Genomic DNA, 14,619 nt, shown 5'->3' with positions numbered 1-14,619 from the left:
GCCAAGCGCTGGGCTAATCCTGTCCATTTCCTGTTTAGGACGTCATTTAGCCCACCTGCTACTATGACAAGGTTGCGCACGTGGGCAATTTCCGCGAGCTTTGCTTTTGCTCGCTCCAGGACAGAGCCCAGTGTCCGCCCCGGATATGTCCCAACCGCCACTCTTCTATCGCCTTTCACCCTCTCCGCAATTGCTTCTGAGCATGTAGCCAGGTTTGAGTCGCCGGCGATAATCACCATTTCGCTCTTTCCTTCCTCTCCCTGCTTCCTTTTGTCCTTTTCCGCGTGATTCGGACTTGACAAGGGGCATTGACCCCTGCGCTCTTGCTTTTTTCGCGTGGCGGCCTCAAGGTAGGTGCCGCTCTTTCCAGCTAACCCCTCACCAAGTTGCACGCATTCCACGTACTTTGCTGGCGCTCCCCCTCCTGTCACATCGGGGGACTGCGTTACATTGCCACGACCATCCTCGTTCACAATGGCGGCCCTGTTCAGCTTTTCCTCGGCTGCTTGAAGTGTTTTTCAACTACCTTCCGTGCATCTCGCTCCACATTTAGCTCATTTTTGAGCTGTTCGACGTATTTGACAAGCTCATCCTGGAAAGCCTCCACTTTTTCAGCCTAGCATCGACGTGACAGTGTGGGCCGATTGACTCGATTCCCTCTCCATTCTCATCCGTCCCCTCGTCTGCCTTGAGGGATCCCCCGCACACTGCACGCTTTCCCGGCTTTCTTACCATGTATTGCACGGCCTTTTCTAATGCAAATACTATAATATTACAATAATGCAGAGTACGTGTCTTCTAGCTAAAACCTATACGCACAGTATCTAAATCCTAATAATGCCCCAAAGTAATTCTCACCAATGTTTTAAAAGCAATCAATGCAGCACCGACTTAAGGGGTGCCACGTTTTTGGACGTGTTCAAACACGCGGCCATGCTCTCACCTTCCTACCAAAGCAATATTCCCGATACCAAAGCACACGCAGCAAAACCACTAATAGCTATTAGTATTGCCACTTCCAAGCTACTATTTAAAGGCTATAAAGACAACGTCCCACCCGGTTACACGTGTTGAAGCACGTGGCGCGAAAGGACGCTCTGACAATCCTGCAAAGCCAAATGTACACGAAACACCCGCGCACACGAAAAAAGAGAGGAAAAAAGGAAACTACCCAATTATTATTCCAAGGCTAAAAAAATCAGCAAATCAAAAACGGAAACAAGCTAGCTCGCAGCATGAACAAAAGAGACGATTTCGTCGCCACCACGGAGCGCTCGATAAACATGTCCTTCCGCCGCGCGTTCCTCATAGAATAAAAAACTGGCATCCTCTTGGTCAGTTGTACAGACGTTCACACTTGGTCTCGGAGCAGGCAGAAGCGGAAAAAACTTCGACAAAATTGGTCCACCTAGGCGGAAAATCGGGCGGAAAACTAGGCGGCGAAAAAATCGGTCTCGGATCGATTTTTTTGCCACGGCGAAGCGGAAAACAGTTCCGCTTCACTGGAAGCTGCACTAGCATGTAAACATCCGGTCGTCAAATTTAACATTTTCCGTTGTTCATCCTCCATTTTTAGGAAAAACAACTTGTCTTGTTTATTTACATGGTAGATGAAAATTAAAAACGACACGCACAGTTACGCGAAATGATAGCTTTTAGTAATTGATGGGTCAATAACTGAACGTGTCTTGAATTAGTGTGAACAGCGCCACCACGTGGACAAACGTACGCAAACTAGATGGGTGTGGGCGAAAGTGGTAGTGGCTTCCGCTGCGGTGGCAAAACAAATGTGAACATCTTGTACATGAGCGGAAAAGATTTTCCGGCCGCTTTGGCTTTTCCGCCCGCTTGCCATATCCCAAGTGTGAACGTAGCCTTTTTATTTTTCGCATTCGCTAGGGGCCGCGAGAACGTCCGAAAAAGGGAAGATGACAAAAAATTGACTGCATGTCTTTTACTGATCTTGAGGGCTCAGAATTGCCACAAACACATCCGAAAAAATTGCCGAAGGACTGCCAGTACATTTACTAGGCATATCGGTGCTTGTACTCAGACAGGAGATGGCAGGTGCACGCGTGTATAATTACGGAATACGCACTGTGTCCCGTGACAATTGCCCCCTTTCTACGCTTATGCTTCACCGCGGAACGTTTCTGTACGAAGGCAAAGCTGACTTTCGGGACCCGACACTATGCAACACGCCGTGCTTTCCGACCTCTGAAGCCAATCGCCAGGACCAGAAAGGCGGAGTCGGTGCTATTGCTGACAGCGGCGAATCCTTTCAATAAAAAACATGGCACTAAACGGCAAGAAACTTAATAGCGAACGTCGAAGCAGCTAGGCCTGGCGTTTCTGCGGTGATGGCTACGGCTGCCAGCGGATCTGCGTGAGAGCGCCGGTTCGAGGCACCGAGATACTCAAAGTTGAAGGTGGTGGCTTAGACTAATGCCGTTTCGGACCTGCGGTGTCGGCAAAAAGTCCGGACAATCGGACAGCGAAATGTTCTTGCGTTCTTATACATTGACCCTATGGCATACGTGGTGGTGCCGTGAAGCCGTCGGACGTCGGTCGTCTACTGTACAATGGCACCTCCTCATCGACACGGCTTCAACGATGATTCGTTACGATTCCTCTCCATTTTACTCGAGCCAGCTGGCGTTATCGTGATCTTCGTTCCCTTTCGATAAAATTACAGCAAATTTTCCCTGATAGAAGCGAAAATTCGCCGAGTTTCCCCTGAACATTTCCAGACTATTGAAAACCCTGAGAATTCCCGGTTTTCCCGGTTGGTAGACACCCTGTTCTTGCAAGCTTCTGTGCAGCGCTTTGATTTGGGAGCACCACAATTTTTTTTTTTTTTTGCCGTGCTTCGACAAAGAGAAGGGAGGGAAGCAGTGTTTGGTGGCTCAGCGAACGTTTATTTACAAAGCAACGAAGGCATCACTGTGCTTATCACGGTGGGGGAAGGAATCACAAAAACTCGGGCGGCCTCACAGTGACACTTCTGAGGGCTTTTACATTCTGTTGAATGGCAGGTGGTAGAGCTAACGATAGGCTTGAAATGAAAAGTGGTGGTTGCACATGGCACAAACGTCGCTTGCACAAGTCGAGGCTGTTCATGCTGTCAGCCCCAATTACGGCAGCATAAGATGACAACAGCACAACACCTTACGAAAAACAATGAAATTATTTGCCGCAATCGCAAACAGCACCTGCGGAGCAACCCTTCTGGTGCCGACAGAGCATGTTCTTCCTCTGCATTGACGTCAACGCTGATGGCGTTCACTTTACAGTAACAAACGTTAAACAAATATTCACCCAAAAATAGTAGGGTACAAGTTTTACATTACGGCAACTCCCAACTTTGATCAATTTTTAACATGGCAGAGTGAATGCATTCTTACCGCTAAGTATATAGAGGTAAAAGAGGCCAAAGCAACTTGTAATGTGTTCAGAAGATGCAATGTACAAGTGTTATGGACAGAATAACTTCACCCGATTCTTGCTTTTGCAATGTGTACAGATCCAACACACATTTTACTCTTTGTAAAGATGGACACAGGATATGACACAAAAGCACATTGTGTGAAATTTTTAAAAAAATATAAGAATCTGATGCACAAGATCTAGCTTTAGGCAACAGTAGTGCCATACAAGGAGAGACATAATGCATGAATAATGTGCCAATTGCCACCCACACAATGATTGGGTCTTTTGAGTGAACACATCTTTTGCAAATATATCTAGGGTATGTGGCTCAACACGAGAAACAAGGGAAACGTTCAACAAAAATTGACAAAAGCATTCACGATTTGGACAACCACTCTAAGGACAGCACTTTTCCCCACAAGTATGCCCGACATTTCAGTCAACTCCAAATGTTAGCTGCCACTTGTAATACCATTACACTTCATCAAAGTAAGTTGAAAATTAAGGAATAGAAAAACGCAACATCCTTATAAATGCTATGAAAGTCTATCTTTGATGTTCTGAAACCACAAGCCTGCATTTTGTCTCCTGCAGAATGTCCAGATTAAACAATGCATGCTGCCCTGTTTTTACGTAACATTTTTCACACAGTACTTGATGGTGCCTAAGTTAACATTCTAAGTGGCTTTGAGTGTTTCCAACAGTTAACATGTTGCCAAGGTAGTCTATGTGGCCCTGTGGGCACCACTCAACTTGACATACTTCACCTAGACATCTAAGCTTCTTTATGGGTCCCCATCAGCTGACATGTTTTGCCTATGCCCAAAGGGGCTGCGTGGCCCTGTGGGGACCCACCAGCTTGCATGCTTCACCTGGGAAACGTTGGAAATGTTCCCATGGGTTCCCATCTGGTGACATGCTTTGCCTAGGTGAGCTTCAGGTGGCCCTCCACATACTCTTCAGCTGACAAGTTTCATTTGCTTACCAGATGTTAGGAAACTGCTGTAATACCAATAGGAGGAGCCAGACATCCTTTTTTTCCCTACAGATTCTACGTGCACACAAACGTGCACTTTCACCACAAATATTTGCAGCTCTACATCTCATGGAAATTGTATATAATACGCAAGCAACATTCTCACATGCAGGCTGTATTTACACGGCCGGCTGGCCACATATAATCTACAGACGGAGTATTCCTTGCTGTTTGTACAGTTTTTTTTTTCTTCAACAGAACAAATCGGGACAAGCACAAAATGTGAAATGAGGGCTGAACTTGAAGGAAGCAAGTGCGGAGCTTGCCCGATGTAGCCTTCCCACGTTACACCAAGGAAGCGAAGTCCTGGTGAAGGTTAACAGAAGCATGGCTCATTGTACTGCAGAGAGAGCACACAATGGTCATGATCTGCACAGGGGATCGACACACACAGCATGCTCAGGTGAATGAAGCACAAAGGGTTGCATGCAATCCAGACTCTAATCTGGGAACGGGAGCCACCAGATGAGAACCTAGAAAAAGTACAGGATATTATATAACATGCATTCTGCATAAAACGGGGAACACGGGTGACAGATTAATAGCTTTCTGCAGTGTCATTCCTTCCTTCTGAATGGCAAGCATTTGAGTGGCCACTGAACATCGCTTGAGGCCTCTTGTTCCAGTCGAATACCATCACTGCCGCAGCATTAGGTTCCCACACGCTAGGGTTTACAGATGTGCCTCTACTACCTCGGCTTCAACTCCACCGAACAGAGGGCAGCGTCACGCCATGACTAAGTAGTTGCTACTGTTCAACAGAGTCTCTCGTAGAAGCACAAGCTACAATTAATGTTACAACCACGGCCTTTCGACATCTACTCACTAAAGCACTGGACTGGAAGGGCGTTTCCTACACAATTTTTGCGTGCCGCAATATCCAAATAATGTTGTTGCAAAGCCGTGACTACTTTAGTTCTCGGGGCTGTGCTGCGCTCTGCCTAACAAAGCCAATAAAACAGTTGGAGCCAAGCCACATTTGTAAGAACGGGGGGTCAACAAACTTGGACAGGCTCTGTAAATTTCGGCGACAGTGCGCTACATAGAGCCCCGGGCCATGCCCACTTTACACAGAGCACCCCACTCCCACCTTTCAGTGCTGGCCTATCACAGTCATAGGGATTTGTGTCTTCGATACAGCAGACTGGAGGTGCCTGTAAAGATGGAAGCCTATGCTAGCCTGGTATAATTACTAGAGGCTTGGAAGAATGGGTAAACAGCGTGCTCACAGGTCACTGTACACTACAGCTCAACCGTGTACCAAGTTGGCACCATATATACCAACAGAAATAAGCGATTTCCTCCTACAAAACAAGAAACATCCGCCACAGTACTGCATTGGTTAATAAAGAAACGACTCCCAAACAAAAACAAGCAAGCACACAGTTTACAGCAAGCGCTACGGTGCCAGAAATAAATCAACATGGGAATGTAAAGCAATGTACAAGTTGCGTGCCATGAAAGAACTTTTTGAACAAAACCTTGCTTTAGGCATTCCATGAAGGTGAACCAGTAACACTTTGCGAGCTCTGGTAACTATAAAAAGAAACGGTATGTGAAAAAGATGGATGATGCGAGGAATGAAAGAATGGGAAACAAGGGACACTTTGTTCCATGCAGCGTAGAAAAGGGAGAGCGAGAAACAAACTGCAGCCTTCATTTATAGACTCTTGCAGGCTCCACTGGTGAAATACATCGTTACTGCTACTTTGGCGTACCTGTGTGAAGTGCGCACCGTCATGGCCGCAGAGCCGGATCCGGTGGACGCTCTGCTCACCAGAAATTAGACGAACGAGAGGCTAGGCCTGTTGGCAGTGTTATGGATAGCAGGCAGTCGCGTAACGAGTGTTCATTCACACCACGCTCGGCGCAGCTTCCAGTTCCATTCACCGAAGATCATAAAAGGCTCAGAGGGCAATTTATGTGGACCAATGCGTCTTCAGAGGCCAACTGCAACTGCAAGCCAACTGAGGCCAACTGAAGTTGTTTACAAATGAGGAATATGTACTCCACTAAGCAAAAATATGGACACCAGGGATTCCACGATGGAGTCAATTTTGTTCTGCGCCGATTAATGCAACTTGAAATTGAGGGCTGCCGTGTAAGCTTGGCATTGGGAACATTCCAGTGCACTCGTCAATTCTCATTTGTGCGTCTGAATTACGAATAAATTCAGCCTTTTCGGCGAGCACAAAATATACTTTTGCTCATGAGTTTACTATAGAAGCAGTCATGCCAAAGCTGCAGGGCTGGTAACTATGCCATCTTTAATATTAGCAGCCTTTAAAATGCCAGCTGCAACGAAATTTCACTTTGGCTAAACTAGTTATGAGTAGTATATAACTATTGAAGCAGCCTAGGCAAAGCAGCAAGGCTGGTAAATCTCCAATTTTCTTATCAGCAGCCTTTCAACAGTGCGTAAGCAGACGATGCATGCACCTGGTGCTTAGCGGACATGACGCGAGTCCCCAGCATGCGGCCTACAAGATTTTTTCAGCATGCCATGGGAGGTACCCAATCTCGGAGGCCATGCTGAGAAATGGCATGTTCTGGGTAGTGCACTATCTCTGACAACCGGTAATGGCAGCAATTAAGATTTCTCTTTACGAACTTGTTGCGACGCATCCGCTCGTATTTCGAACATAAAATTTTGCACGAAGGCTGCTTTGTATTTGCAATACGTGAAACGAGGCTCCTTATGTGTTTCAAAATTTTGTTGCAGCTGGACTATAATTTGTATCATTCCCGTTTAAATCTCTCCTGGTAAAACATACATAATGACAAAGTAATCAAGTGTCCAGCACAGGGTCCAGTGACTTACAAGGCCTTTAGGTAAGCCGGCGTACGATTCTGAGACATAGAATTTCCAAAATCACCATGCAACTGCTGCTCTTTCAACTGTTAACACATGTAAATCATTCACGTTACTAACATAATTAAGTTTACAATCAGGTGCAGTACCAAAAAGCAGTGGACAAGAAGCCGAGAACAAATGTGCTAACAAAAGTTCACGACCTATCTCGTCACTGCAAAGTTCAATTAAAAAAAAAAAAAAAAAAAAGGAAGCCCGCTTGGAATGGGGACTACCCCATACGTGCAGAGCCTCGTGATGCATTTCCTTCAATTACAGACCTACGAAGAAGCCAGTGACGACTACCCTGCTAGCCACAACACTCACACAAGCGCCGGTTGGTCAGGTCATCATGTTCTGTCACGTTGCTAAGGCCCTTCTCATTAATTTAAAAAAGAAGAAACACACACACACAGCACCCTAAGTAGGAAGCCACAGTCTTCACAGTCGGGGCTCATTTGCCACCTGCAGCACACGCTGCAGTCTTTTCCTTCACATTTCTGTGGCAATGCAGATGGAGAGCAGATGTTGAGACAAAATGGAACTGGAGGCGCATGATGGTGGAAGTAAAAAGTAACAGCAGAAACTTGAAAAACTGGTGCACTCGGGAAGAGACCTGGCCACCCTTCCTATCGGTCTCTGTTCAAACCCTCAGCTTGTACTCTTTACTCACCTCTTTGCTCAAAACCATAACTCAGCCGGTCAATGCGCCACCGCAACAGTCGCGCAAGTAGGTTGGCTCCTTGGTGAGCTCTCGCAACTGTAGCTCAAATGAAATAACCGAACGCAACGAACGAAGGGGACGAAGCACTGCAGCCTCTTGGAAGTTCACTCCGTTGCCTTGGCAATCCGCACATTGTTTCCGCACACGGACACACAAAACAGGTTGCTTCGGCTCAGACGCAGACGTCTTGAAAGGTGGCCGACTCAGCGGTCAGCTCGGCAGCAGGCTCAGTGGCCAGCTCAGACGTCCAGCATCAGGTCGGGCTCGAGACCCAGTGGCAGGCGGCGAAGGATATTCCAGGCTTCCCGCAGACCACTCATGTAAGCCCCGCTCACGGTCTGTGGGAACATCCGACTCGTACCCTGGTGGGGGGTCGGACAACAAAGACTGGTTTTGCAGCAACTTGTCATTATGTAGCACTGTTTTGACACAGCTCTGTGCGAAGTCTAATGGTAAACTACAGAAAGAAAAACAGAATCAGAAACGGGAAAGCATCCCTCCAGTTTCTGAGTGATGCTTTGGTGCTTCGTTCCAACAATTTACTACAGGTAGACTTCCATTAATTTGATTTTGGCCAGTGCCCGTGCATCTTTATAGGCCCAAACTTTCGCTAATTTGATGCTAACATTGGCCTTCGCTGAATAACTCAAATTTGTCCAGTCAGCAGCACGTGCTTGACGCCTGCGGTAACCCCAACAGCGAACTCTCTGGTGGCAGCGTCTGTCTTGGTGGAGCTTAGGGCACAGTGACGGCATTGGATACGTAGCACCTCCCGTCAAAAACATCTATTTTCTGCCTGGCCTAGGAAGGTTTTCAAACAGTAACAGTAGCTCACGGTGGCTGATTATGGTATTTATTCAATTCTAACAGGCCCTAATTTTGTTTCTTCGAAAAAAAAAAAGAAGAATGGATGGAAATTGCCTTCGCAGTGCAATCGGACACGATACAAAAACTGCCTTCGCGGCTTTCGCATGTCTTACTGCATAAAGCTTGTTTCACATGCTGCAAGTTACGTCGCTCCAGCAATTTCCATCGCATGCGACCAAAATCCCAGATGTTGAACCCACCCTCTGCGACTGCGACCAACTGGTTTGGTTGGTTGCATCATAGCATCGATCGGCAATTTTTGAGTAAAAGAAAAGGACGAGAGAGCGTGAGAGAGAGGTGAAAGAGGATTCGTTGGAATTGTGCCAAGAGCTACTTCGCAGTTTGCTTTGGTTATGGAGGTTGTTGGGAAATGTCTGTCGTTCAACAAATCAACTGACTGAGTGGAGCTGTGGATTGCACAAGCAGCACGCACCATCAGCACCGACACACAAACAAAGCAGATAAAAACTTGTAGTTGAGGTTTGTTTCTGCGATTTCTATGCGTTTGTTGACACGCAATGTTGCTAATCAAGCTATGTTTTTCTCACGATGGCTTCGCATGCTAAGAGTGTGTACTTTTGCATGGCTTTTGGTTATTCATAGGCACTGCAAGTTGTAGATACTACTAGGTGACTAAATTTTCGGGTTTGCTTGCTACTCGCAATACAGCTTAGGCCCATCATAACGTAAGCACTTACAGTGCAAAACTGGCTGCATAATGTGGCATTTTATGACTCCCGTTTACTCTCCCATAGCACGCACATATGCACACCACTTATAGCGCACCCGCGCAAGATGAAATACCCGTTGTAATGCGGCTTCTGCAGGAAAATGCCGCAGACAAGCGCAGTAGTGAGCGCACTTCTCAACATGGTGTGCGGCCAATAGGAGGGGAAAGCGACGAGAGTAGTGCTGCTGCGGAGGAAATGCAGAGTGAATAAGCAAGGAATGGGGCTGGGGAGACGGTGGCAGTGATGTGGGCATGGGCATGACGGGGCTGCCTAGGTGACAGAGAAGCCATTGCTCTGCACAGTCCGCAGGAATGCAGGTATCGCACGTGCAACCTTGCCTGCCGTCAGTTTGAGCGGGGATGTAGCTTTCGAAACTAACTTCCTTATTTCTCCGTTAACTTCCTTTAACTTCCTCCTAAATTAACTTCCTCCCCTGCAGAGAAGTTACAACAAATGATTGAGGGCCTTGACAGAGAGAGTGTAAGACTGGGGTTGAAGATTAATATGCAGAAGGCAGAGATAATGAATAGCCGGGGACTAGTCAGCCTCTAGAGTCTGTGAAGGAGTATGTTTACCTAGGTTAACTAATCACAGGGAACCCTGATCATGAGAAGGAAATTCATAAAATAAAAATGGGTTGGAGTGCATACGGGAGACATTGTCAGCTCCTGACTAGAAGCTCACCATTAGCACAGAGAAGGAAGGTGTACAATCAGTGCATTTTACCGGCGCTGACATATGGGGCAGAGACTTGGAGATTAACAAAGAAGCTTGAGACGAAGTTAAGGACCACACAAAGAGCCACGGAACAAAGAATTTAATTCATAACGTTAAGAAACAGAAAGAGAGCAGTTTGGATCAGAGAGCAAACGGGTATAGCCAATATTCTAATGGACATTAAGAGAAAAAAATGGAGCTGGGCAGGTCATGTAATCCGCCGGTTAGATAACCTTTGGACATTAGAGTTACAGAATGGGTACCAAGAGAAGGCAAATGCAGTTGAGGAGGGCAGAAGACTAGGTGGAGTGATGAAATTAGGAAATTCACGGGCACTAGTTTGAATCGGTTGGCACAGGACAGGGGTAATTGGAGATCGCAGGAAGAGGCCTTTGTCCTGCAGTGGACATAATATAGGCTGATGATGATGATTTATCCTTGGCTTTTGACGAAAATTGGCACAAACATTTCTATTGTCTCCCTGATGCTTCCATAAAAGCTCGAGAGTGATACCTTGAGAGCCTTTTATTCAGCAAAATCGTTCTCCTTTGCACTTTCTGGTGGGCCTGGGGAGCTAAAAAAAATGCAACGGAAGGCTCGTTGAGAATTGACTACACAGCTAAAATGCATTGTGAAGGATGTGACATTCAGGCTTTTCTTTTATTCCGCAACAAAAATTTTTTGGATTGTCATTTTTTTATGTGACCTTTGCATCAGGCACACTTTTGGAATGAACGAACAGCCATAAGTTTACAAAAAGCCAAGCTAAGAAAGACAGAATGTTAAGTCCTGGACTAAAGCTCAAGGAACCTAAAAAAAGGACCAAAAAAGAAGAAAGAAGGGTCAAAATAGGCTAAACGGTAACAAGAAAATCAGCTCTAACGGCTAATCGGGGGAAAAGGAAAGTAATGAGAAAATGGTTTTCTAAGTTTCGCCTTGCCTCCGCTTTTCTAACATCACCAGGATTATAAGTTTGCGGTGTCCTTAGCAATGCAGGGCTTCTTGGGCATGCAGCCTTTGGTCTGACGAGCTTCAGATGGCTTCTTTTTTCCCCCGTAGGGCATCCTTTTCTGCAGGCCTTCGAAGAGGATGCTTTCAAGGATTCAAGCCAAGCGAGGGACAGAACTCCCTGTACGCACGAATAGTTCTGGCAGACTGCCTCACTGATAGCTGTCTTTGTGCAACAATCTACGAAGCACTTTGCTCTTTCGACAGAATTGATCATATTACAGAACAGACTCTTGGTTGCATTCTGCGTCTTTCCTTGCCTCGGCAACAGCCGAGTAGAGCGTTGAGAGGTGTCGATGCACAGGCAGCAGTGCAACCACAAACACGTGTCGCCAGTTTGTATTTGTGTTGGGGCACTGCCTTGCCGTCAGCTTCTGCAGCCCCACATGCTGCACCCGAGGGGTCCTGGTGGGCAGAGCTCACGACGAGGCTCTTCATCTGTTGAAGTAACACGATCGAAGGTTCCCATCATGGCCCTTAGCATATAATCTACGTCACTGTTGTCACGTATGGCCATACCATAATAATTAGTAAGTTCTTTAATTAGGTCTTAATAGCAGACCACCCTCCCCTCAAATTGGTTGATTTCTTCTACTTTTGGGACAAGTGTGCACGGGGCTGTATCTACGCTCTTCTCTATGTGATTGATAGTCTTTGTTGAACGGAATGAAGCCATATGCTTTGTCTTCATAAAGGGCCTGGAAGAATGGCTCTGGTCGAAACTCGCAATAACGAAATCGCCGGAGGAAGCGAAAAAACTTGCTTTCGTGGGAATTTCATTGGCTTGAGAACGAGACAGAAAAGACATGGAAATGGCTTGCAAAACAAAAATTCATTTCTAAAAGTCAGTAAGCTTACTTTGCGAAGCCTCGCTTTGCAGCAACTTGACGGCGCTGCCTTCATTCCCAAAGCAAAAAGTGGTCTATTCCCACGTCGTCGTCATGTTCACTGAAAAATGAACAAATTGCGTGGACACATCCCATGGGTTCGTCGCCTTCTCTTGTTTTGGTCCTTGGCGTTGTCAGGTTTGCACACGTTACCTATGATGGCCTTGTTGGTCATCTTGTGCACAACGTCTTCATCCGCGTGAACAAACCTGTCGATACTGAGGCCATCTGGAACGCCGTTTCCCACAGCACAAAGTCCGCCCCGTGCGTAGGTCAGCGATGGCAGCACTGCGCCTCTTTGAGTGTGCCTTTGGGCAAATCTTCTTCCGGTGCCGCAGGATCGACGACGATTCCTGCCGAGCGGCAATGAAGCCGGCCTGCTTAAAACATTTTGCCATCCCGGCTGGACACACTTCACGGTATCGTTTCCAAGCGCGCCGAGAATGGAGGCCCTGTTTTTCAATATTGCAGACCCTAAACTGCACGTAATTCCAAGGCTGTCGGCGATTTCCATCTTCTTCATGCCATTTTCAGCCTGGGCATTAAATGCAGCCTTTCTTGAAGCATAAAAAATTTCGGCTTTTTTTTTTGGCTGCAGGCGGCACCTTGGTAGGAAGAAGACGGTCCGATCGCCACGCACACAGGAGACGCACGCACACACACACAATCATGTGCACGGTACACAAAGCGTCACTGGAGTCTTCACTCGCAGATGTAGATTTGGCTACTCAGTCATTACGGATCCGCATGCCATGCAGGTGCTCTGCTCCGTTAGCCCATGCCGTGATGGCACACAGGACATAAATGTGCCCACTGCGAGGTCGCCGTCGCCTTATTTTGTCTTCTTATTGTTGTTTTTTAAAATTTAGCATATTACTAGTCAGGACACTGCACAGCACTCGCCCGTTGCAAAGAATAAACTCCAATTGTCATCATCATCGCCATCACCTGTCGCCAGGCGCAACTAACTGCTCCACTGCTGTTGTTTTGTAAACAACAGAGTTGGAAATTTCGGTCGGCATTCCACATTAGTTTTGCGGAGTTGTTGGCGGTGCAGGGGGAGCTTCAAAAATTCGAGCAGGTCTGAAAAAGTATTTCAGCGACTTGCTCCGATCCTCAGATACGTATGGCTGCTTGGTCTACATGTTTTGCACGTGTGCGCCTTTCGAAAAATGTTGTTTTGGTTATAGTGCGGTACGACTTATATCGGCGGCTTATGCTATGAGCAGCCTACGCTGCATGTGAAAACGCCACAGTTGTAGTGTGGTATGCCTTTACAGCCATGTGTACGTATATGTCTCAGGCGTACGGAGCAAATTAAAGAATGTGCAACTACAGCCAAATGATGTGTCAAGGAGGTACAGTTGCCGACCGATATTCTGGACCTCGCGGGGACCAAAAGGTAATTCGAAAGATTCATTCAGCCAAAAAGAAAAAAAATTTATTAGGCTTTTTTAACAGCAAATACCTAATAATGCCCTGCATCGTACTACACTTGGAGGTGATCAGATTCGCTTGGATTTGCACTAGAGCTACATCATCTCCACATAGTCGGCAAGAGTGTAACCGTGCTGGCGATCTCTGCCAATGAAGATCGCCATGGAGATCGAAGAAACGAGCCACATTTCTTCGCACCACTTGGACCTCACAAAGGCATGGGAGGTTTCACCGAGCACACAAATGTCAAGCCACACAAACACACACAAAGATGCGATGTCTCCGACACACACTCCCTCAGTGGACACACAATGTGCAGAATGGCGACCAAACTTAAAATAAAGGGAGAGAGAAATAGAGAAAGAGAAAAATAGAAGAAGGGTATTTTGCACCACATGATCATGATGATAGTGCTGACTGAACAAAAAAAAGCAAGGGGGGGAAAAAAGTCTCCTTAAGCATTTTGTCAGTTAAGGAAGAGTGGGCATGGCCTCCGAGAGCGGAGGATAGTGCGTGCTCTATTGCTCTATTGATAGCATGCACCTCCCAATCTTGGAGGCTATAAAGCGGGCCACTGGAAGCCAAGCCTCGCCATGCCAGTGAAATATCCAACACGGCGTTTTCGAAGATCGGGTAGCGTGGCTTGGAACAGGCGATTTAGTCCGAAAAATCGAACTTTGGGGCCTAAATTCACCTGAAGAATATAATTTGCACGAATGCATCAGCTCTATCGGAACACTGACAATGCATTTATTCTGTCCAGAATATACATCAAGGGCAAATTTTTGGGGTCCGAAAATTCCATTGCCGACTGTATGTTGGGTGGATGCCAGTTTTCCCTTGCATGAATTTTCCTCCACTTTGTGGGCTTCCGCAGGAGTGATTTATTTATTTATTTATTTCGGATACTTTCCTGGCCCAAAGGCATTACG

The 14,619-nt window shown here is 46.6% G+C and overlaps 1 protein-coding gene across 4 annotated transcripts in view; it reads right to left on the bottom strand.

Annotated features, from left to right (window-relative positions):
* Positions 1-2,897: 2,897 nt before the first annotated feature.
* LOC142579955 (lysine-specific histone demethylase 1B-like) overlaps positions 2,898-14,619 on the bottom strand; it is a 101,494-nt gene continuing 89,772 nt past the window's right edge. For all 4 annotated transcript variants that reach the window (XM_075690642.1, XM_075690638.1, XM_075690641.1 and 1 more), the window contains exon 18: positions 2,898-8,402. In XM_075690642.1, the coding sequence (XP_075546757.1) occupies positions 8,280-8,402 (123 nt within the window). In that variant the 3' untranslated portion in view covers positions 2,898-8,279. The remainder of the gene's footprint in view (positions 8,403-14,619) is intronic.

Source organism: Dermacentor variabilis, chromosome 4 (assembly GCF_050947875.1).
Source record: "Dermacentor variabilis isolate Ectoservices chromosome 4, ASM5094787v1, whole genome shotgun sequence".
Lineage (NCBI taxonomy): Eukaryota > Metazoa > Arthropoda > Arachnida > Ixodida > Ixodidae > Dermacentor > Dermacentor variabilis.
The sequence above is the reverse complement of the archived record's forward strand: the minus strand, read 5'-3'. Positions and strand labels throughout refer to the sequence as shown.